At 37.1% G+C, this 25,903-nt stretch overlaps 1 protein-coding gene across 1 annotated transcript in view; it reads left to right on the top strand.

Moving 5' to 3' along the window:
* WDR27 (WD repeat domain 27) overlaps positions 1-25,903 on the top strand; it is a 100,263-nt gene that overhangs the window by 27,275 nt on the left and 47,085 nt on the right. Inside the window, exons 21-22 of the mRNA XM_031048545.2 lie at positions 4,773-4,870; positions 16,351-16,453. Of these exons, the coding sequence (XP_030904405.2) occupies positions 4,773-4,870; positions 16,351-16,453 (201 nt within the window). The remainder of the gene's footprint in view (positions 1-4,772; positions 4,871-16,350; positions 16,454-25,903) is intronic.

The raw sequence follows: 25,903 nt of genomic DNA, 5'->3' as shown, positions 1-25,903 counted from the left end.
TGTCTGATATGTAATAGAGCAGTATTCTGAATCTTCTTCCAGAATAGTTTAGCAGGAGTACTGCAAATACATACATATATATACGCATATGTATACATATATATATATATTAAAGATTTGGCTGAACTCTTATAAAGTATATCTCTTAGAAGATGATGGGATGGGGCACCATTTTAATGGGTGTGTGCAATTCCTGTTTTCCTTTGTCAAAATCTGCAGTATATTTGCCCTTCTTTAAATCTGTGCAAATTATACTGGCTAAAATCATTGAGTTCACCCACACTGTGCCATGACTGTAGGTGGTCCAAACCATCACTTTACATTTTGTAGCACATCTCTTGTTGCAGTGACAGTTATAAGTGTGATGAAGCCTTTATCCAGTAATGGTATGCTGAAGATGATAAACCACCCTACTGAATCACTTGCTACAGCTTAGCTTATCAGAACAGGAATGTTTTAAATCTTCCTGACTGTAAAAAGGTTGTAAAATTGGTCTGTATCATTGCCTGAGATATTAAATCTGCAGTCTGTGTACAGATATAAGTAGAGTTGATGAATATTTGTTGCTTACTTGATGTTTGAATTATGCAAGGTAATCTCTCTTCTTGTTAACACTTTGTGATATATTGTCGATGAACATAGAGTATGCAGCTATACAGTATACGTTTGTAAAATAGGTAGATGGAGTGTTTGCTGTTGTAGGCTAGCAAATTGCTGCAATGGTTCTTCTTTTCAGCTGTGTCAAGTTGGTGGTGGTTCTGCCCATTCTTATTGACTCTTCACTGGAGACAAGAACAGTAGCAGCAACCAGATGGTGCTTCCAGCTTCTATTCTATCTTGTCACTCTTCTCCCTTTCTCAATGGCAACCTCCAGGATGACTGTACTGGCTCAAGCTTCCTTACAGTTTGCTGGAGCTTCAGAACAACCAACATATGGCTGAAGCCTGCACCTCTGATCCTGTGTTGCTTGGCCAGTTTACATCTCCAAACCTATTTCACCAGTTGAATCCAGGTGGTATCTCTATATCATTACAGGTGCTTTGCCTTTGCAACTGAGTCTTCACCTCTTAAAGGTGTCTTCACACACTCTTAAAGAGTCTTCACCTCTTTGCTTTCTCCTACTTCTCATGCTTAATTCCCTCACTCTGGTAAAATCTTTCGCTCACTACCCCTTCCCCATACTGTTCCTGTCACAAGCACACTTTATTTACTGTTGTTCCAGAGCTCCTGATTACATCTCATCTCCTTGAACCTCAGTGTCTTGCAAGGGTCCAGAGAACACATATACCAGGGCTGGAAGAAACTAGGTTTAAAGAGGCCATGAGGATCAGTAAAGCTCACTCCCAGAAGGTTGGGATTTCTGCTTTAGTATGGAGAATGAATCTAAACATATTTAAATTAAAAGCAGTAGCACAGTTAGAAAGTCACATTTTACACTCAGCTTTGAATGCAAAGGTTTACTTCAGAAACAAAAAAATCAACAGTATAATGCTGAAAACAAATTATAAAAATTCCATGGAAGCTGGGGAAAAATAGTTGGTACTTTGACTCAGAGCAGATGGAAATGTAAGAAAGAAATCTTGGCAGATAAATCTTAAAAATCAGTAGTTTCCGTATTTGCACAAGAAGCCACGCTATGTTGTTACATGTTTATAGTGAGATGAAGAATAATGAATACAATGGAAATATATCCGCACACTAACATCGCATCATAATGGAAAGTATACATTGCTGTACTTTATCTTTCCTTCTTTATCTCTGTTAACTGTAGGAATAGCCAAATGTCTTAATAGTAGCCTGTTTAATTTGAAAACCTTAAATTACAGCTGTGGTTGAAAGGAATGTATGTCTATATATACACACTGTATATATATGTCTGCCAAAAGTACATAAACATTTTCACACTATACCTTTCCATCTATAGTTTTCAGTGACTTGATTGCTTTCTTCAGGTCTTTGCTTATATTCTACAGAACAGTATTTTGTGTTGTGAATTTTTGTTATTTTGTCAACATGAGGGAAGGGAAATCAGAGCAAGAATGCAGCAAGCATATCTCTGATGGGAAATAGATGTTCTGAAACTTATAAAAAGGCCATTTTAGATCTACATTTATGGGGCTGTGACAAATCTAAAGTACTGGACAAAATAAATCAGTAAAAGGAAAAGAGAAAGCTGGGCAAAACTGTAACAACAAAATCCTTACCTAGAGAAGAAGTTGTTCTGGGTAGTGTGCTTACCACCAGATTTTTGTCTAAATATTTGTATTACATGTGGCACACTACTTTCCATTTAACATCTATTTTAGATTAGTACAGTTATTTAGGATTTTATATATAAAGAACCTTTAATCCTGGAATTACAATAATGCAATTTAGCTTATCAAAGTCCATCAGAGGAAACCACAAGATACATGCCTAGCTCTTGAAGCTCCATGTATGATTAAAGCTTACTCAAATTCCTTGCAGAACTTCAGGCCTTATACTGTTTGCTTAGAACATCTATAATCTTAATCTAATTAAGCATATTAATGTTCATTATTCTAAACCTCAGTGTATTTTAGTTTCCTTAAAAAGTTTTTTAGCACTAATTTCCCCTGAAATATAGGGCATACCATATGATGATGATACTAAGCTTTGTCTGTCTTTGTATGCAGGTTCTTGCAGCAGTAACAAAACTGACCGTTCTTTCTAAAGCTTGTGTTCTTAAATATCACCTTCCAAATCTGCCACAGAAACTTGACTGTTGTGTTCCTTATAGCCTTCAGGTCCCCACCACATGCACTTTCAGTTTTGTTCCCTGTGTTCCCTAAAGACTGCTCCCTTATCGCAGCCTTATCTTCTTGTGCTGTCCTTATTACTGGCTGACTGAGAGGCATGCCATACTTCATGCCAGTTCTAAATTATTCTTCTGTTGTCTGGTTAATGACTTGTCAAAGAAAATCACTTTTCTTAATGGCTGTGCTGGTTTTAACTTGTCTGCTAATTACATGTATATTGTGGAAATATTGTAAGACCATTATCCCTCTGTCAGATTGGTTTTGAATAGTGAAGCAGGTTTAAAAAATTCGGGATGGGAATCAGCAGACAGTACACTTGCATAAGCATAATTTAATTGGGAAAGTGGCCTAAATACATGGTCCTGTGGAGATGTGGTGGCGATATGGCTGCAGGTTCATGTAATAGCTTACTTCTCAGTGTGCTTAGCAGCTAGGGGAAAGAGGTTTATTGTTCCTCTCTAGCCTGAGGCAACTGGTGGAAATCTCCCACTTTTCAGTGATAGGCTGGTGTTGACACTGCTTTAAGCTGTTTTATTGATAGAATCATAGAATCAAATTCAACCAGTGATTTCCAACTAGTGCATGATAGTGTATGTTTTGAACTTTTTGTATTGGACTCTGGGGTCGTTGCTGACTGAAGAAAGGGATGGTGAGTAAAAGTTACAAATGCAAAACAGGGTGCTCTGTAACTTTTAATGAATACTATCCTTTGGACAACTACTGTCTTTCTCTTTTACAATGACTTTTTTTTTTTTAACAGATACAGCTAATGTGAAATTATGTAGACTTTGTTGGGAAATACGTTGCACAGTACATTTTAGTTCATCTGTTAAAGCAGGCTGTGGTAATCCTCAGTTTAGGAAGGAAACCCACTTAAAGCAAAATAAATGAAAGCTCCTATAGTCTTTTTAATGCTGAGTATGCCACTTTGTTTTGCCATTTGGGGAATTCTGTTGACTAAATACTAAAGTATTTTCCACTTATATGCCAGTTTTCATAACAAATAGAAGATTCCTGGCAATGAAGCATTGATTGCGGGAAATGGCCTTGAGGTTTCTGTAATGTATTCAGCCAGAACAAGAATGTGAACAGTAGGGAAAGGAAAGAAGGAGTTTTAACTGTTTATATTTAGTTTCCTGGAGAAGCAAGTTTATATCCAGCAAAAAGGCCAGGATTTGCCAATGTGGATGTTAAAAAAATCAGAATTTTAAAGATAGGCTGAGTTTAATTATTTAAAGGTATGAAGCCAAAATCAGTCCTGTTATGAATGAATGCAGTTGCTACTGAAGTCAATGAAAAGTATGCCCTCTTATGCTAAGGTTAAACATGGCTTATAATTAACTGTTAGACTACTGTTTGATCCCTCCCTCTTTCCCTGCCCTTATTTCCTGCTTTAAATAAATATTGTCTTGTGCAATCACAAAATTATCTTCCCCTGCATCCTATAAAGGATCCCATACCCGAATAGGTAGTAGTCCCCATCAGTTTGTGAGATGACCTGGAGAGTCTCTCCCCTTGACTCATCATGGTAAGTGTCACTCCTGGTCCAAAGGGCTCACATGGCTGTCCTGGGACAACACTGCAAAGAGTCGAGGCAGTGCTCCATTTCTCTGACTGCCTTACGGAGGTTTCTCCATAAGCTTGCTTGCCTCTGCACTCCTTTATTTGTGGGCAGACAAGCTTTTTTACACATAATCTAACAAACACTTTTTGTTTATTTTTTAAATTGACTAAATTCACTGAGACAGTGGCTGGTCACTGGAACAGACTCTCCAGGGAAGTGGTCACAGCACTGAGCCCATCAGAGTTCAAGGAGTGTCTGGATGATGCTTGTTCTCAAATGGTTTAGTTTTAGGTAGTCCTGTGAGGAGCAGGGAGTTGGACTTGTTGATCCCTATGGGTCCCTTCCAACTTGAGGTATTCTATGATTCTTTAATTCTATAAATATTTAGTGCCACAAGAATAGTTATCTGAACCTGATTTCATATTTTATAGGGGTCATCCTTCAGTACTCAACAACCCGAAGCTTATAATCTATTCATGACCACAGCTGCAGGTGATGGCATCAAACTATGGGATTTAAGAACTCTGAGGTAAGGCTGAATCAGATGCCTTGAAATAAAACTCCATGCTTTATTCAGAATTGTCATACTTGCTGTGATATACCAGTAGCAGTTTGGATGTGGAATAAAATCTACAGCCAGGTCTTTATAAAAGAAAATTAAAGACTAATTGGAATTTACTAATTTTAACAGACCAGATAAAATGCTGCTTCCTCAGGAGTAGTTAGTTTTGTACCACTAAATGTTCAAAATTTATCACCCATGTTTGCCTACCTTTGTACATCTAATTGTATATATAAAATACTATATTGAACTGAATGCTGGTGGCATGTCATTACTGCTAAAGGAGGTAAAATTTATGATCCAGCTTTTAAAATACAAAAGTAATTGTATGAAATGACAAATTATGTATGTAGTGCTATGAATTTGCATAACACATTATCATAAACTCAGAATAAAATGCTACACTGGCCAAAAACCTTTCAGTGTTGTACTTGGTAAAGCTGTGGAACAAAGAGAGATAGTGGTGAGAAGGGAACATTGCTCAGGAAAGGAAATAATTGGGGCAATCCCTGTTGAAGAGGCTGAAAGAATTATATTTAAAAGCAAAGGGGTTTGGAGAGGAGAATGTTTATATTTTAAAGAATAATTTTATATTTGATTTGTGTGTATGTAAGCATAAGTTTATTGAAAGATGTATTTTTTTTTTTAGTACTGAATTTTCTTTTTAGGAAATGCTTAATGAGTATTTAATTTATTTCCATCTTTCTGTGGAAAGAATACATTAAATCTATAGGGGGCATATATGTTCTTGCCAAAAACATTGCTGTATTACCTGCACTGAATGTCAAAAAGTATTGAAACTAGAGACTGCTGGGGTTGGAATCTGTTACCTTTTTATGTTTTTCTAATAAGCCACTCAAACTGTGTTGCTGAAGAGTAATGAAAAAGTAGAAAGCTTTTCACAGATCACTTATCTGTCTCTTTGTTTCTAAATGCTAATGTAAGTAGAGCAGGTGAATGGTAAAATAGTTAAAGTGTAAAATCTGGGCAATCAATTATATGAATATGTCCTGGGAAGAGAGGAATAATTTATGTATGTTATTGCTCTATATTTAATTTGGCAAAGTTGATGTATTCCAATGTCCACTGAGTTCTATTAGCCAAACTTCAATAAAGTAATTCAAGTCCTTAACAACATATATGTCAAGGGTGTTGGGTATTATGTATATGTGTGTGTTTGTTACGCATTACACAGTGGTAGTAACTGTTGTGGAGAAGAAATGATGAAAACAAATGATTACTTTTCCCTTTCACTTCACCTTTCAGGAAAAAAAAACATTTAAAACCAAAATTTTCTCTCACTGTTAAGAACAGAGATCGAGTCTTCTGCATTTTAAGATCTATTCTTGAGTTCTCAGAAGGAAGAAAACTGCTCACTTTTTCCTAATGTGTTCACCAGGTGTTTTACACATAAATAAAATTGAAATGGCTGAGTTTGGAAAGATCTATCTGAACTTGGAATGAGTCTCCACTGAAGTGTTAGGTCTACTGTACAGTTACACAGACTGTTGAAAACTTTTCCTTTTTTCTTTTTTTTTTCTTTCTTTGTTCATAGTCTTGTCCAATCAAATCCAGTCCATCCCTTGCACTGTTGGGTGCTTAAAAGGGAGATTAGTTCCTATACAATCTTATGGTGGGCCAGTACCTTTAATCTCTTAAAGCTGTTGATTTGTAAAGTTGGTGTGTCAGCCATTGCTGTGTTTTGAATGGTCCCTCTGGAATGACCTCTTTTTGTTTCTGCTTTGGGTTTGCCAGAATAGGGTTTGTTTAGTGAAATGTTTGTCCAGTGTTCTTGAAATATAGCAAAGGTAAGTCCATCTTCTCATTTATACTGTTTGCAGTGTTGTGGCTAATAACACTAACTACAAGATCTCAGCTTTATTGTTTGTTGATTTTTGTTCTAAATATTTCCCCTAAACATTCACAGTGAAAATTGTTTTGCTTTTTGTTTAATTTGCTTGTTGCCCTTCATGATTTCAATTCATTGTTACTATATTTAATAATGCTGTAAAGTACAACATTCTGATTAAATAGGGGAAATAAATCTCCAGCATGGTGCTCTTGAAAGCTGCAGTTGAAAGCATGGGAAATAACTGCTTAGTTTCCTGGGACTCTTTAGTTGTTTCTTTATTTAATTTCATTGATGATGTTTGCTATTTTTTATTCTTCTGACATGTGTTCCTGTTCTCTTAATTGGAATCACAGCAGGACTATCAAGTTCTTTTTTGATCTTTGCTTAGGGTAAATCTTCAGACTTGTTATCCTGGCCTATGGCTTTACGGGTTTCAAATACATTGATTTTTTAATTTTTTTTTTTCATTTTTTGGTTTTTTTTTGCTCTGAGTTCTGCAAGATTTTTTCCACTCAGTCTGTGTTATCAAACTACATTTTTATTTTTCTAGTGGAAATAATTTAACTTTTTTATATATATATATATATAGTTGGTGAGAGTATTTTGCAACTTCCATTTTCATCATCCTTACTGGATAAAGCTGTGGCTCTGTCTCTCTCTTTCACTGTTCATGATCTGGATGCATTCCAATATTTCTTCAGAGAATGCCAGAAAAATCTTATGTGCTTCTCTGGAGGTGGTACAAGAAAAGGCATTTTAGCTTTCTGCTCTTGTCAGCCAACCTCATGCAGCCAGGTCATCTTGCCAATAAATGAGGGAATCTTGAACACTGCTAGTGGCTTTTGGATTTACTCAGACTCCTGCTTCATTTGGTTTGAAATGCATGAATTTGTAAAGGTTCATCTCAATATTTCAAATGTTTTTATACTTCTCTTGCATCCTCCTCATTTATAGCCGTAGCTAAGAAAAGCTCCAGACAATCTACAATGCAGACTTATGAATAAAGAACCAAGGAGAACAGATCTTTTTGGAAGAACTATGACTACTCTTCTTCCAGGTAGTTAGGATAATAAACTGTGAGGCTTTATGAATAAATACATTAGGGTAAGATAATGACCTTTGATCAGATCCCAAGAAATGATGAAGAAGAATTTAAGTAGATTGTCTAAAAGAATAGCTACTTGGAGAACAAAGGAAAATACTTTCTCTTGGGTCCAAGGTGGAAGTAGAACACAAGAGTTAGACTGAGGTGCATTGGGAAACTGAATGAGAAAATCATTACAGTTACCATCTTCAGTATTACCAAGAAAGAGCCGGACAAACGTTTAGTTATCAGGAGGTACAAAAGCTTGATGCATGCTAACATGTTTTGAAGGAGTTTGTGTTCTGTATGATGAACAATACGGAAGATGCAGTGGACTCTTAATTATCCATAATGTGCAAGAAACTTTACCGTTCTACCTCTGTCTGCTGTCTGTCTATTGAATGTCTTTTAGAAACATCACAACTTCTGAAGTCAGGAATCTAACAATGATTCATAGGGATCTGTACCGATTGTCTCCACCAATTAATTTTAATCTTTTGAGAAAGTCTGGATTGGAGTGGCACAAGTTGGTGAGTCCTACAGATCACCCAGACTAGACATATCAGAAAATTCCAGTACACTAAGCCTCCTCATGTGCCAGTACTGCCTGTTTATATTGACTATGTTCATGAACATGTAGGACAATGAGAGACAGATATTTCAGTATTCTACTGCTATAAAACTGATGCATAGAAAGAGTGTAGAAATTTGGGAATTAGGAAAAGGCCATTCCCTTACACAGTAAACCCATAAGAACATAAAATAACAGACTAGACTAAATACCACTGATGTAATATGTTCATATGTCAGTTAAATTTCACATGACAGCTTTTAATTCTGTCTGGATCCTTCTAATTTCTCATTTCCTCCCAGTTGTGGATCAGATAATTCAGTGTATTAAAACATCTAGAAGAAAAGAAGTTTCCTTCATTAATTATGTTAAAAGGAAACTATAAATTCAGTTTTGTCCTCTTCACATTGATAAAGACATTTAGAATACTGATCAAACACCTAGTTATAGCACCAGCTCAAATTTGGTGGCAAAATTACATGAATAGCCTCCTCTTCATGAGTGACTGATATTGAGAAAAATCAGCTGTCCAGACTTCTGCAGTAGCTTGCAGTTTCCCTTGCATGATTCATTCCAATGAGCCACTTTCCTAAGAGATGTTCTTGAATGTGAAGTAATGGAAGTTTTAATTCCCCAAGGTGAATTTCAGATTTTCTGTAAAGCTTTTAGGCACTGATGTGGACCTTCCTTGCTCATCGGTAAAATGCGGCTAAAGTCATGGTGCAGTCAAGCTTCATCCTTCTTTTGATACTAATTGTATGGCCTTGTTGGTCTCACATTTTTGAATGTATCCTTACTGGTGTTAGAGACTGCACTCTTAAGAGCCTTGAGTGCACTACTGGGTATAAGTGCCCTGATACTAACTGCCCTGATCAACCCTGGAACCCCACACATGCACTCTCTGCTCCTTGATTCAGGCACTCCATTTAAGCTTGGGCCTAGACTTTTAGTCCTTGTCTGAATTATGCTGTCAGTGTACCTGTCTCAGGTCCAGCCTTTGGCCTTGTTTTCTGCATGGACGTTAACCTACCTTTCCAGTAGTTTGCCTTGAGTTCTGTCTTCAGTGGACCCATGTTGCAGTCTTTTCTCCAGCCCTGTGTCTGCCTCCACCTCCTGCTACTCCTGAATGGACTCCCATGATGCCCCTGGACGTGGTTTGTCACATCACTTTTTCTGGGACTGTTGGTGGACCTTGTTATCAGTATGCTACTCTGCTCACCTTATTTAGATATGGTCAGACAGTGCCCTAGTCAGTGACAAAACTGTGCCATTACCACCACTGGCTTCTCATTCATTTTCCCTCTTGTAGAAGCCCTGCTTTTGCTCCATTCTGACTTGCATATTCACCATTATATTTATTTCTCACATAAGCTGCATAGGTCTGCAAAATTAATTTCATTCACCAATTTTAATTCTGAAAATTATTTTCATTGGTCATGCTCAACCAATGAGATAAACATCTATGATGAAATTACTGGCTGTGTAGAAGAGGGGAGAGCAGTGGGTATTGTCTACTGTGACTTCAGTAAGGCTTTCACAGTCTTCCATAACATCCTCATATTGAAACTGATGAAGCAGGTTGGATGAGCAGACATTGAGGAGGGTTGATCGGTGGCATGAAGTCTAATTGGAGGCCAATATTTAGCAGCGTACCTCTGTGATCAGTACTGGTTCCAAAAAATCCTGTTCGACATCTTCATTATGTATCTAGATGATGGGGCAGAAAGTAAGAAGTTTTATGGTGACACAAAACTGGGAGGAGTGTCTGATACACTGGAGGGTTGTGCTGTGATCTAGGACCTCAACATTGGAGAAATGGGCTGAGAGGTGCCTCGTGTGTTCAGCAAGGGGAAGTGCAAAGTCCCCTTGGCAAAAAGTTAAATCCCCAGGCACCAGTATATGCCTGGGGGGGGGGGGGGGGGGGTGTGTGGGTGGGGGGAGTGGGTTGGGGGTGTGGAGTAGTGAATAGCTAGAAAGCAGCTTTGCAGAAAAAGACACCAAGATGAACATGGGTCAGAAATGTGCCTTTGTGGCAAGGAAGGCTAAGGATGCCCTGGGCTGCATCAGGAGGAATGTTGACAGCAGACTGAAGGAGGTGATGATCCCTCTCTCCTTAGCATTGCTGAAGCAACACTGGCTCTATGTGAGCAGGGAAATTAGATCAGGATGACCTCCGGAGCTGCCTAGCAACCTCAACCTTAACATGACATTATGATTCTATGAAATTAGCATTTGCTCTTCTCTACTTGCCACAGAAATACAAAAAATAGGAAATTTGCTGGGAGAACTGATATTATCTTAAGTAAGAAAGCAGTATGAGAGAAGACTCAGGGGAGACCTTAGAGCAGCCTTCCAGTACCTAAAGGAGGTGTATAAGAAAGCTGGAGAGTGACTTTTTTCAAGGACACATAGTGTTAGGACAGGGGCAATGGTTTTAAACTGAAAGAGGGAAGATTTAGAATATACACTAACAAGAAATTCTTTTCTGTAAGGGGTGTGAGGCACTACAACTGGTTGCCCCCAGAAGCTGTGGCTGCCCCGTGCCTGGAAGTGTTCAAGGCCAGGTTGAATGGAACTTTGAGCATCTCTAGTGGAGGTTGGTCTAGTGGAGTGGTCTAGTGTTAAGTGTCCCTGCCCATGGCAGGGGGGTTGGAACTGGATACTGTTTCAGGTCCCTTCCAACCGAAACCATTCTATGATTCTGTGAAACTGGGAATATATTTAGGAATAAGATATGAGACATGCTGTCAGATGTGCTTATCATCTACTGATAGGTGGGGAGACCAGGGAAAAGTTCTTACTGCCCAATTTAGAGGTCTGAGCTGCTATATGTGAAAGCTGCTAGACTGCTGGTGTAAGTAATGAGATTGGCAGGGGCAAAGTGTTGGGAGGAGCTCAACCATCACCATACTAACAGCGTTGGTGGCAGACGCAGCCTCTCTCTGATGCATACTCTGAACAGTTGAGGAACAGAAGTTCAGCTGCTCTAATGCTGATTACTTCTGAAATAACCATTCCTCATTTCTTTCTGCAAAAAAAGGCAGTGGATGCTTATTGGACCACAGGAAAGATACCTGAAAAATATTGGGCTACTTGGACATACTGAATTTCTTCTGCAGAAACTCAGATGCATCATAGTACTTTGAAGCATGATCCCAGGGAAAATCGACTTTACCCTCTCTCAGACTCTGAGATTTGCAAATCATATATAGATAGTTTCAGACATTAAGGTAAAATCTCCAACTTGTATTATCATCCTGTGCAATTAGATCATAAGCTTCCCTGGCAACATATTTTAGTATAATTCCTGCATCCACATGGAGCTTATCTCATACATTTTCTAAGAATTACCCTTTGAGAGCCATAGGGTCAGACATGCAGTTTGAGTGAATGGCCTTTAAATTTTCAGATACTTTTCATTTTGTATCTCCACTGTGAACTAACTGCTTGACATAATCCTTAGATATGCATATATACATACTCAGAATTTGATTTCTTCTTGGTCTCTTCTGAACTTGAGGATCCCATGATTTGTCATCTCTTTTTTTTCCCCTGGAACTTTGAGTCTTGTTATCTGGATTCTGAGGAGAAAAAAGGATAAAGCAGTGGCTGTAGTTCCTCCAGTTTTGGGACTGGGGATGCATGAAAGTATATAGGATAGGGAATATGCAGTACCTGATGCATGCCATGGGTGAAAACATGCTGAATTCCTACGTGAAAGGTTGCTATGTGTTTAAAATTAAACGTGTATGTTTCACAAAGCTTCTACAGCTGTAAAGTTATACTTGGATTTCATAGAGCCTCAGTGGATCTTTTAGTACTGAAGGGTCAATGAACAATTACCAGAACACTAAGACAAAGCAGTAGAATACAAGGAAAACTGGTTGAAAAAAAGAGAAAACTTTGGTTTGCTGTCATGTTTTTTAATGCAGCAAGTACAATGAAATATATTTATTTGTGAGAGTATTTTATAAAGTCTACACCATTCCAGTATCCTGACAGAATTATTATTTTTTTTCTAATATTCTGCAACTTGTTTGCAACATAAAAAGATACATATTTTGGAATGTGGAATAGAGTTGTACAATGGAGAACATAGGGAGAACTTGGCTGTTTGCTGTCCCATGCAATTACCAGATGTTTGTCATGGTAAACCCTGAAAAGCTTTGACCAGAGAAGCATTCTTAGGATGCTGGACATCATGCCAGTTGGCTATGTAAAGCTTGCAAAATCCAAAATAAGTTCAATCACCACCTGTTGCTACTTAAAAAATAACAGGAAAAAAAAAAAGCTCGAAATAAGAGAAGGCCTAGAATAAGCTAAAATTATATACAGAATATCTATTTATTCTGAGATATTTTATCCACTTTTCTCCATTGTCTGGACATATCTGGAATTAATTGCATAACAAAGTTTCTGCACGATTCTGTGGAAAGTTTAATTGGAGACAATTTTTTAAATGTCTTTTTAAAGCAGGGTTTTGAGGAGGTGGGGCTGTAGTTGTAATACGTATATCCTGATTGTAATGGAAAAGTTGAACAGGAGAACAATTAAGAAAATAGAACCCAGGATGTTAGTTATTACTACGACCATAGTAACACAAGGAAAAGTGACACTGTCCTGTCACCCAGACATTGTTTTATATTGCTGTAGTATAGCAGAGAAATGATCAGTGAAAGCACTGGAATCCTGTTAGTTCTTACGCATCAATTTCTAGGTGGAGTAATTGAGTTATTGGTCAGAAATGCGGAGGAGTCAGATTCCTGTGAAAGGAAGTTGTTTGCAGTGATTTATTAGGCGACTATTCTGTGAAGAAGAAACACCTCATTGAGGAAGTTAGCTTTTACAGGCCTTGAGGACAAGGTCTTAAACACTGAGAACTAGTCCTGTTTGGCCAGAGCTCTACTTAATGGCCATCCTGAAGGCATATTCAGGAGGGACAGAGGATATATGAATTTTGTTTATCATTCTTATGAGGAAATTTCTTTCATGGAATGCCATTGAATGTTACAAGTATAAGATTAGAAAGAAACTTTTCCTTCAAACATTTCTATGAAAATTTTCCACATGTGACAGTGAGCAATGGCACTGAAAAGAACTTTATCTTGGGGGGTACTCTGGTTCACAACCAGTGCAACTGGGACTCTGGCAGAAACAAAAAAACAAAAACATGATTGAGGCTAAGTTGTGGGAAAGATCTACTGTATGCAATGAATATTTGGTGGGAGCCTGAGGGCAAAGTCTTGCAATGTCACATCAGACTGCAAAGGGGAACAGCTGACAGATGCAACATGTCATGCTTCGTTTTTATTTCTTCCTAAATTATTTGAAAGAATTGCCCAAAGTTACAATAATACCTTTGCTGCTTAGTCACAGAATTATATAATGATGATGGTTGGAAGGTATTGTCTAACTTCCCTGCTCAAGCAGGGTTCCCTACAGCTGGTTGTCCGCCACTATATCCAGATGGCCCTTAAATCTCTCTAAGAATAGAGATTATACAATCTCTCTAGAGTAACCTGTGCCAGTGTTCAGTCACCTTCACAGTAAGAAAGTGTTTCCTGATAAAGTTAATACTGGATCTCCTGTATTTCAATTGTTTTCCATTACCTCTTTTCCTGTCACTGGGCACTGCTGAAAAGAGCTAAGTCTGTTTTCTTTAAAGCCTACCTTCAGCTCACTGATGGCTGCTGTCATTGTGAGGCCACTCTCAATTGTCTTTGAGAGATCATGGGAGGCAGGAGAGGTATCTGAAGACTGAAAGAAAATAGATGTTAATCCTATCTTCAGAAGGGCCAAGAAGAAGATCCCATGGAATTATGGAGTGGTCAGTTTCACCTTGATCCCTGGGAACGTGATGGAACAGCTAATTCTGAAAGCCATTTCCAGTGACTGAGTACTGGCACAGGTTGCCCGGTGAGGTTGTTTTGTACCTTGGAGATATTCAAAACTCATCCAGACATGGTCCTCAGTAACAGTCTAGGTGGGGTGGGAGGCTGGATAAGGTGACCTCCAGAGATGCCTTGCAACCTCAATCATTATATGATTCTGTGAAAGCTGTGGTGTGAGAACCATGTGTTACCTTTTATGTTTTCTTTTAAATTACCTTCCAAAAATGAAAAACTTTTTTTGAGAGTATAGATCAAATATGTGGCTTGTCATATGCTACCTAAAATTTGGGGTTATATATGTTAGAATGCTGCATTTGAGAAGAGACTGAGGTAGCTAATATCCTCATTTAGTGTGAACAGGAAGCTTGAATCGAAGTAGGTTATTCGATGACCCAAATGTGGCCATTGATTATTCAAAGTCCCTGAATATTTTTGCAGAGCTATGTGCAAACTGAAGTGAAAGAATACTTTTACATCTTAGGTGTAGTAATTGACAGTCTTTTAGAAGTTACTTCTCTGAGCTCTATGTAGTGCTTTGTTCAACAGTTTTAGTGTAGAACTAGTCTGAAATGAAAGGTCCAGTTACTGTATAATACTGAAATTGTCCATTAATATCAGTAGTTTTGTTATACAGAAATGAATGTGTACTATCTGTGAAGGTTCAGAGTTGGACTCTGTAAAATGATATCTCTTTTTTATGTTTTACTGCATGATAGCAATTGAATCAGTCATAATGTTTTTGCTGAAGTATGCCTGTTTCACCTGGGTGAACAAAATCAACTCGCTATTCAGTGCATTCTTATATATACATGTGTGTCTAAAACACATATAAAGATTTAGAGATTCCTGCATATGGGTTCAGTCAATCATATTAACAGTGTCTGTGATTTCACTGGCCAGGAAAAATTGTGTATCACAGGTGTTGGCAGGAGATGTTACTCTTCCAGATTTGTTCCTGGACCTAGAATGCATAAAAAAAAAAAAAGAATGTGTGACAGCTGCATTATGGTGAAGTTGATAACATTCATAATAAAGGCAAAAGAAGAAAACATTATTATGCCTGTTTTGAAATAATACCTCATGGCTACAGAAATAAAGCTCTGAAAGGAATTATTCACATGTAAATGATAATTCTGAATGGGTTTGAAACTTGTATTAAAATGTCTTTTAATACAAAAGCAACTCTTAAACACTACTTTTTTCCTTAGTTTTGTAGTGGTTACCAAGCTATCTTTACAACATGGATTTTTTTAGATATTAATCTTCCTTTCATTAAAACATTCTTTTTGAATGTTCCAAGTGTGCTCAGCTATCAAGAACTCACAATACTGCCTTGCAAAGTTAACATGAAAAGTAGGAAATTATTTCCTTGTATTAAATTTAAATGCATTCCTTCCTTTAAACTGTATTAACACAGATAGGTAAGAAGTTATCTACAGCTGTAGGGTAAATAGCTAGACTTATCAGTTTGTCATTTGGATATTGTCTTTCTTGATTGTACAAGATAAATTAGTACATGGAATAGGAATGTAAATAAAGTAGCACAGATTAAATATCCAGATTTGGGTATAAGAAAAGCAAACAGTAATTATTTATGATTCCGCATACTGGATTTTCGTTTGATATTATAAATTACTCGAGGGAGACTTCTAAAGTGTCACAGAGCAGACTGGCTTTCACAGCACCCTACCCTTAATGCAGGGGAGTTTGGCTTTCTAACAGTAACTTAATGGGAGGCATCGCAGCTTCCCTTTTCTAAATAGGAATGATTTTTCTATCTTTGTAAACTAAACAATACCCAAGTATGTTTCGGGGCATTTTCCTGTGGCAGTTTTGTGGGTTTATTTTCTTTCAGTTGTTAATGTTCTTTAATGACTTTCAGTTTTGACAAAATCCTGCTGCAGAGATATTTAAAACTTAAGTGGTGGATTTCCCCCAGTAAGGTTGTAGAATAGGAGAAATGGATGATGCTTCAGCAGCATTTCTTGAAAATGGCGGTAAAGGAGCTAGTTTTCCACTGGTGTTAATAAGACTGAAATTTCTCTGAAGGTGTGAACGTCGTTTTGAAGGGCACAGTAGCCGCTGCTATCCATGTGGAATTGCAGTGTCTCCCTGTGGACGGTTTATAGCCAGTGGATCAGATGACAAATATGTAAGTAATGTTTTTCCTTATTTTTCTCCTAAATCATAGGAGCTACTCCTACTGTATGCAAGGTAGTCTTTTTATGCATGTTTCTAGGATTCAGCTTGATGCGAAACAGGTCTGTTATACTTTCATATCTTTCATTTTTATGTAGCAGTTTTATATGATTCTTCATCTGTATGTTTGTTATTTTGCCTGAAAAAATCCCTGAACAACCAAATCTTAGTGTTCAAAGTAATTGTTAAAAGTTTGTTTCTGAATGTTTTCATAGTTTTTTCACTCTGAATTGTCACATCCCATCAAAGATGGGAATGATACCCCTGTAGCACAGCTTTATGTAGTGTGTACATATCTGCCCACTAGGAACTTTGTATGAACTACACATTATTTTGCTTAAGCTCCCAAGTTCAGCATGATGAATCTTTCATTACTTGTTTTGTATTAACCCATCAGCCGAATACAAAATAAAAAGTCATTCAACTGTAATTAGAACTTTTGGTAATTCATCGTGTAATTTTGTGTGTTTCCTCCTCAGACAGGTTCTCTTCTCATTCAGTGTTGACTGTATTTAAATTATTACATTCAGTGAGGAGTCGCGAGTAAAAGTGTATTGCTACCTTTTTGACTATGCACTTATTTTTAATTCAGTAAGTCCTGCATTGTTGCCTCAATTTCTTGGTGTTTTCTAAGAAGTAGATTACTACTAGCTTGTAATATATGCCTTTGAAACTAGGTTAGGGTTGGGTTCACTGTAAACACACCCTTCCAAAACAACTAGGTAGGAAAGCTATTTAACTTCTAGGTATTTCTAGGTGACTCACCAGGACCATGACACAGGTTTTTTTTGTCAACTTCAAATTCAGAACAAGAGGAATTTATTGTTGTGGTTAGTTTTGAAATACTGGCTCAAATCATGTGAAGAACAGAGATTTTATTGGCATATTGCTAGAGGTTTGGCAATACCTAATGTGTTCTTGACATTTCCATGATAAAATATTTTTTAAAGTTTTTGGTAATTTGCATTTCAAAATGTAGCTTGCAATACAAAAGAAAGGCTTTTTGCTTTGTTTGCAAAACAAAATGCATCTAATACTGATCTCAGCTCATGACATATGATATAAATATATTTAGTTGAGATTGCTAATTAAAGTTGATTTTGATTAGTATAAAAAAAGTGCAGTCACAAGACCTTCTATTTCCTCTTTTGCATTAAGGTTATTTGGAATTACTGCTGATACAAGAAAAGAAAGGCATAAACTTGATTTTGCCGTTACTCCAAAATTCTTGGCACTTGGTTGCTTGTCATAGGAAGCTGAATAGCTGGACTGCATCCTGCTCCAGTTGGCATGTGGTCCCTGGTGGGCACTGTGCCAGTCAATACTTTCTAATATGGCTTCTGGTTGGAATTTTGCATAATTTTCATCGTATGTCTGTAGAGATCTTTCATTGTTCTTGTTGTTGTCCCCTCAGGAAAATGGAGTCAAGTTTCAGACTCTTGCTACAACTGTACTGTTAGGACAAAATACAGTGAGGGCATTTTTCAGAGGCTTCTCTTTGAAATGTTGAGTCTGGATGTACTTTTGTGTTTCCTATTGAAAAAGAAAATTGAACATGGCACTGAATATTTCATTCACATTGCTAAACTAATAATATCCTTACAATGGACTGATGTGCAACTGGAACTGTTTTAAGAGCATCAAAAAGCCACATATTTTTGCAGAGTGTATTCTATGAGTGAATGTCCATTGGAATTCAAAAAGCTGCATAAAACTTCAGCAGTGCAGATACAAAGTGTTGCCTCGAAATAATACATTCTGGAAATACATTATGTAGCTTTCCACTGACCAGCAACTGCATCTTCAATCATCTCAGAGTTTAATTTATCAAGTGCAATGCTTGCATCCTGTGGTTAACAAATATGATTGAATTTACAGCCAAGGAGGCAGAATTGGAATATAATTGAGAGACATTAATCTTAAACTGCCCTTTTTATTTCAAAATATTTGAAGCATTTGACAGGAATATGTTTGGCTGCAGTGATTAATATAAAAATCAAAACTGTATTTCCACGGGGCATAGAATTAGAAAATTGAAATATGCTATTGTAAACAAAGATGCAAATTCTGTCTGCCTTTTTTTCCACTTACAAAGTAGATGACCTATTTGATATAAGAGCTTGGTACAGCTTCTCTGTGGCTGAAGCAGCCACTTGTTTTTATTTGAACTGCTTTTGTGTTTGTTAGTATGAGATTTGTACATATTGTAATTCACATGTTGAAAGTGTTTCCCTAGCTGATTACTGCAGATTCTTTTAAGAGAACCTTTGTCAAGATGTGAAGGTCCTGACAGTGTGATCAAAGCAAGTACCTGCAGTATCCTGGCTTTGAACTGTGATTATCCTTTCCATAATTCATTGTGATTAGAAAACCCAGAAAGTCAACAGTTCTAATATCTTCTCTTAATCTTAAATAGCCTAAGGTTGCAAATAACATGGGTGACATTTTCTTAAATCAGTACACATAATATTTTAATTTCTAACCATTGTGCAAAAAGGCAGTGTGAGGTTTCTGTTTATCAGACAATAGTATTAAGGATGCTGGACAAATACTCTGATTTGATTTAGATTTCTGTTTTCCTGGGCTCTGTACAATTATGTTTACCTAAACATGTGTTGACCAAAGCAATCTTAGTCTAAAAGGACAAAAATATCTGGAGGGTGCTAAATGCTACTTTTAAAAATACAAATTGCCAAACTTCTCCTGTGCTCCATGTAGTACTAGTAGCTGGTTTGCTCCACATCTAATTAGGTTCTTCATTTCTGTCTCTGAAGACCTTAGGGTTCTCTGAATAAATTCTAAGTTTCCAGAAAATAAAGCAGGGAATTCAGAAACCAGGATTTGTCTCTTTAGTTGTTTACGTATTCACTCTTGCTAGCTCTCTTTGAACTGTAGTCTTTAAGGGGCATGTTTGATCCTAGTGCTGAAATGGAATTTGCTAACATAAAACCATGTCCAGTCAAATCTCAAACCTGGGCTTACAGTTCACCCTGACAGACTCATATTGCAAACCCAGAATTTTTTCAGCAGAACAGGTAATGTATGAAATTGTCTTACATTTTATTTATGCTTTACATCAAAGTAAAGGATTTTGCCTAAAACACTGCCTTTGAAACACATTCTAAATACAGGATTAAATTTATGCTTTCTAACTGTGAAGGCATCAAATCCAGAGAGAGTAAGATGACTGTTTCTTCTTCTCCAGAGGGCATCAGCACTGAAAAAAGTAACAGGAGACAGCATAAGGCAATTTGATGCTTATACATAACATTAGAGTTCTAACCACACGTTAACCCTGAATGTTAACATCTGGATAAAATTTGTTTTAGAGTAAATTTCCATTATACAAGTGATGCTGAAAACATACTGGTTAGAGGACAGATCCAAAGAATTCTGCAAACCTGCGAGTTCTGGCTGGATGCAAACCTGGACCTGATAGTGCTTGCAGACTCAGTTTTCAGATACAACATTCTGTATCTGCCATAATACAAACTGTTAGAACTGTTAATTACAGAGGCTGATACTCCAAATAGAATGTCAGTCCTACTGAGCAATTGTCGTGGTTTAAACCAAGTCCCCCAACTCCCGGAGAGTTAGGAAGGAGAATCCAAAGAATGTAGCCCCCACAGATTGGGATAAGAACGGTTTAATTGCTAAGGCATAACACAAAACCCCTACTGCCATACACTACTACAAAAAATAATGATACAGCAAACAGCAAGTGAAAAGAATACAACACCCCACCAGCCACCGACCCATAACTCACTCCACCCTGCCCGGCCGAGCACCATGTGCTCCCTCCTCCATTTTTCTCCAGAGCACTACCCCCTGCCTTCTCTTTCCCAGTATGCCTCCTGGGCATCACATGCTATGGTATGGAATACCTCATTGACTAGCCTGGGTCAGGTGTCCTGTCCCTCCTTCCTCCCGGACTCCCCTCCTCCACCTGGCTGAAAAAAAAACCTTGAACAAAAACACCCTCAAAACATGCTCAAACCATGACAGCAATATATTTTAATATTTTACTATGATATATTTATTTAGTTGTCTCATTATTCACTGTCTCAAATAGCATAATATCTTTATCATTTTCCCTCTTGGACTAGAAAAAGAACTTATAAGGACAAGAAAAATATGTATAATAGAACTCTTATTTTTATTTATTCTTATATCAGGATAGGTATCTTTAAATATATTATTTATTATTTTGTCAATCACAAATGCATTCAAAATGCAGCATTGCTATCTGTCAAACTCGTCATCTACTTTACTGAGCCATGTACGTTTTGGCTTTGAGAAGCCATAGTGAAAGGAGCTCTATAACTTGAAGTAGTTTAATAGTAGTTCATTATTCTTGAGAGTATTTGGAGGTATCATTGATATTTAAATTAGGTATCTTTGATGCAGTAGAGTATGCTGTAGTGTTGAATTTGAAACGGTTTGAAAACTATGAGGATAGTTTCTTTACTGGGAAATTACTTCTAGAAATGTCTGATAGTGGTGTTGCGTGGTATATATTGTCTGGTCTATCCTTCATAACAGAGGGCTTGCAGAACAGAATGTATTGTATGAAGCAGTGTCGGGGACTGTTTGGGGTGTTTTGGTTTTCAGTATCATTGGTATCCCGATGATATATTGCTCAAGCTTTGTTTCATATGTCCATATTGTTTAATTAAGATACTCCTTAAGGGAAAACATCTGGACAAAATAGCACTAGTAATGTTTGCTGTGGAAAAACCAGGGCTAACATTGCTTGACAGAAGGACAACCATGGTTGAGAATGAATGACAGGTACTGCAACTATCTCTCTTCCAGCTGAAGAAAATTATCCCTTTCCATACAAGAACACAGCTTTGTGTTACTCTTGAACCTCAGTTTCTTGTATTTTTTGGTAGTGTGGTTGTCTGTTAGACCTATTATCCTAGGAGGGAAGAGATAAACATTGATTTCTTATTGATACAGTCATGACTTTACAAAGTGCTGTTACTTGGTTGTCTCTTGGGTATATCTTTAAACATGATTGCAGATCTTAGCCTTGATAGGTTATTTTATGAACCATGGTAATACGTGAGCCTGAGCACATCAGTTGTTCTTGTTTGCTTCTTGATAAGTTCAGACTATTGCTTTATCTAAGCCTCTACACTTCTGAAGTGACCACCAAGAAAACAGACTGGCAGTTGAGATTATGGGAGGATTTTCTGCTGGCTATAGATGTGTGCATATTTAACCACTACAGAACACCTTTTTTTATAGTGGCCTGTTAAACTGAATTTTATGAGGCTACAGTGTGTGTTAGTGTGTTAACATTTAATTTTGGTAATTAGAGAGCTGAGTGAAAGTATGAGAAATTAGCCTTTTTGCTGAAGAAAAATAATTTTATTGAAAATACCCCATATTCAAACGTAAGCATAATGGGAACCCAAAGTAGATATGAATACCCAAATTTCATTTGGAATGTATGCAGCAGTGAAGTGCCAAAAGTGGATATGTATAGAGTTATACGCAGAGGGCTTGTGTTTCCTATATGTATACCACCTACTCTACAACTTTGACAGCAGCTGAATTTTGTGTCATTGGTACATATGCCTATAAAACTACAAGTTGATTGCATTGTGCTTGCAAATTTATTAAGATGGGGTAATACTTTGTAAAGCTAATGAAATTTCCTATTATACCTGAAGATCTGAATGAAGATCCTCTGCATCATGTGAATCTTGCAGGATTTCTGACAGTCAACACTGGCATGTGAGCAGGGAATGCAATTATTGGTTCAGTTAATAGAGAAGAGGCTCAGCAGCAGTGAGAAAGAGGCATGGCCAGAGCGGGTGTGATCCAACCATGCTGCTTCATAACGAGAAGTGAAATTTTCTATATTCTTAGAACAAAATCTACAAGTAGTATTTCTGCACTCTGCCAAACTTAAGTATGTTGTAAAAGGAACCTAAAAACAAGTGTTTGGTGCTACGCAAATTCCACAGGCAGATAAGTAAAATTGGTCATATACATGAGGCTTTGAAATAGACTAATTAAATAGAAAGTAAAATCAGGAAGAATATAAATTGGAAGCTTCTAAGAAGGATGGCTTACGGAGGTATGGTTTAGAATGGTTTATGTAATAATTTTTTTTAGTGAGGAAAATTAAAACTCCGTTAACTATAACGGCCAGCACACTGATACGATTGAAAACTAACTCCTCCAAATTGAAAGATGACCAATCTTGATAATATTAACTTTTTAATAATAAAGGCATTATTAATTTTCACTTACTCCTTTTGTAGGTATGTCAAAAGAACTCAGATGGAAAACTGGATCTTAGTGTAGTGGGCAGCTTCCTGTGACTACCAGAAAGAGCCTTCATAAGAGGCATTTGGAAAGGGAAGGGCCTTTCAGAGGGCATACTGTACTCAACATTTTGGTGACAGGGTTGAATAGACTTTCCATGCTACCATGTGGCACGTGTATAAGATATCTTGGGACTAAAGAACGTTAATCAGTGCTTAGGATACTTGTGAAATCTGTTTTATTATGTGTGGGTTTGGCACTGATGCCTATAGTTACCGTAGTCTAACACTTTCCACTATAATTCTGTTTTCAGTTGCTTATAATTGAGAACATTTTGGGCTGTAACTTTCCATGCTGGGTGTCTGCTTCAGGCTGATTGTTATTTTTTGTTTTAGTGTAAGTACTTCAGGTGCTTTTTCAGCATGAGATTGAGGAAAAATACATGGTTCAGTGGGAGATGTGCCCCAGTGTAAACAGGGGGTGGTGGTGGAGTGCAAGCAAAACAACTATGTCATGTAGTTTGGGAGTGTGCATCAGGTTTGCTGGCATTAATGGAGGTAATGGAGACTAATACCTTGTTTGTGAATCCAGATATATTTCACAAAAGTGTAAGTAAGATTATTTCTTTATTTTTATATCAAGAGGCCTTAAAGCTTCCATCTTCTGTAGCTCATTTGAAATATTAGTAAAAATAATCATAGGAAAGGGATGGCTGGCCAATCCATGCAAAAACTACTGAACTAAAAAAGAGTTTTATTTTCGTAAAGTCAAATTAAGTATCCTGGATACCAGTGACTCTTTTTTTCTTTTTCTTTTTTTCTTTTCTTTTTTCTGTGATTTGTTTGCAAAAGATGTGCTCCAGTTTAAAGCCACAGCAATTACAAATGTCTTTTCCTGAAACTGCTGTTGCTTTTCTGGTTCCTGTGCAAGAGCTGATTAAAAGGAGAATTCTTCTGTTATACTTTTAGTGTTTCTTTTTTATTGATTTAAGACAAGAGGGTAATGGGTTTAAACTTAAACAGGGGAAGTTCAGGTTAGATATAAGGAAGAAGTTCTTTACTGTGAGTGTAGTGAGGCATTGGAACAGGTTGCCCAAAGAAGTGATAAATGCTCTGTCCCTGGCAGTGTTGAATGCCGGGTTGGACAGAGCCTTTGGCAACATGGTCTAGGGTGAGGTGTCCCTGCCCATGGCAAGGGAGTTGGAAACATGATCTTAAGATCCTTTCCAACCTGAACCATACTATGATTCTATGGTTTTATGATTTCCTTCCCTTTTTTCCCTTCCCAGGAGGGAGTATGACTACAAGTAGTTTGATTCAAATGCATATGGCAATGGATTGGACTAGGGGGCTGTGTGAACAGATGGGGACAAGTTTCGTTTGAAGACAGAGTATAAGAAACAGTGGAAAAAATGTCTAGTGAAACTCTGCAGATAAAGAGTCAATTTATATAGCACAGTCTCTGTACCAATGCAGTAGAATTAAGTAGTTTTCCATGTTGGTATAAATCCTTCCCCTTAAGGAGGGATCTTCACCCTTCTTCCTTGTCTCTTGATACAAATTTAAAGAAGAAAGCACAATTTTGTATGTATGTGTAAGGTGCTAAATATGCTCTTACACTGTGGGTTAATGAAAACTGACTACTCCAAATTTTCTTCAAACTTCAAGTGAAAAGAAACATAAATACATATGTAGTTATAGGTGCAGGAAACTTGTTTGGAAGCTATTGGTACAGGTAAACGATTTTTACTTTTGGCTGACCCTTGGATAGAAATGGAAAGGAAATGCCAATATCTACTGAAGCAGTATTTTTATTACAAGAAATTGGTCTTAATATAAAAAAAAGGGATTGACTTTGGCTAAAGTCTATAACAGATTATGTGCACATATGCGTTTTGGGGATTGCTGACTACTTCCTAGACTGTTTTGCTTTCTTTTTTACTACATTTGGTTTGCTGAAAATCTATTCTTCCTCTGTCATTGAATTTATATTTTCAACTTTATTTTTTTTTCTTCTGTGGCTGGTGTTATGGTATCATTTATAATCCACTTACTGTTCTGTGTGTTTTTTTCTGTAGAGACGAATATGCTAAAAAAATTGTAGTAAGTATAGAATAGAAAATCAATTTGAATGACTTCAAAATGTAGTAAAACTAGAATGATGGCAGGCTACAGTAAGAGAATGTTTATACTGGAGTTATTCCACCTTTTATGAATACCTGAATGTAATTTCTGTTAGAATACAATTTCCTTTTTTTTTATTGAAGTTAAAAATAAATTTACTGAAAAGTTTATTTTCAATCTTGCACTAAGTTGACTTTTATTCTCCGAATTTAAGTCTATCACTGGCTAGCTTAAATATCTGTGACCAGAGTTACTTAAATAGAAACTGGGTTTATATACTTTTTAATGGTGATTTTCTTTTAATCACATTTTGTTGTGTTATATGTCAAGATTTCTCTGATTTAAAATATTTGCTATACTTCCCTTAAAGCTGCCATAAGTGGAAGAGAAGGTGATATCTGCCACTACACAATAAACTATTCTGGGATGTAGTTAGGCAATCTGCCACTTTTTTTTTTTTTTTTTTTGTTGAGCTGAACTGTCTGCCCTAAATATTTCAGGTTTATGGGGCTAGAAATTCAGTATCAGAAGGAAGCTTAACACTAGTTCTGTTAGGAAAGAATTGTATGAATAAAGTGCAATTGGAAAGTTGTGTTCTCAGCCATGTTCTGTGTTTTGTCTAACTGATGAATGCTTCAGTGGTTAGCTACAAGTGGGCATCTCTCAATACTTGCTTGTCATTATTTTTCTCTGAGTGAATCTTGTTACACAATGTGATGACAGGGAGGTAGTGAATGCTCCATCCCTGGCAGTGTTCAAGACCAGGTTGGATGAAGCCTTGGGTGATATGGTTTAGTGTGAGGTGTCCCTGCCCATGGCAGGGGGGTTGGAACTAGATGATCTTGAGGTCCTTTCCAATCCTAACTATTCTATGATTCTATTATTCTATGATTCTATGATTCACAAGAGTGCTGCATCCCAGCCTAACCTCTAGCTCAGGGCTTGAAATAATTTCTGTGAGATTTTCAATGCTTTTTAGGTTGAGAGGTGTGATTAGG

The sequence above is a fragment of the Melopsittacus undulatus genome, chromosome 3, assembly GCF_012275295.1.
Source record: "Melopsittacus undulatus isolate bMelUnd1 chromosome 3, bMelUnd1.mat.Z, whole genome shotgun sequence".
NCBI classification, from domain to species: Eukaryota; Metazoa; Chordata; class Aves; order Psittaciformes; family Psittaculidae; genus Melopsittacus; species Melopsittacus undulatus.
This window is presented reverse-complemented; position numbering and strand designations above follow the sequence as displayed.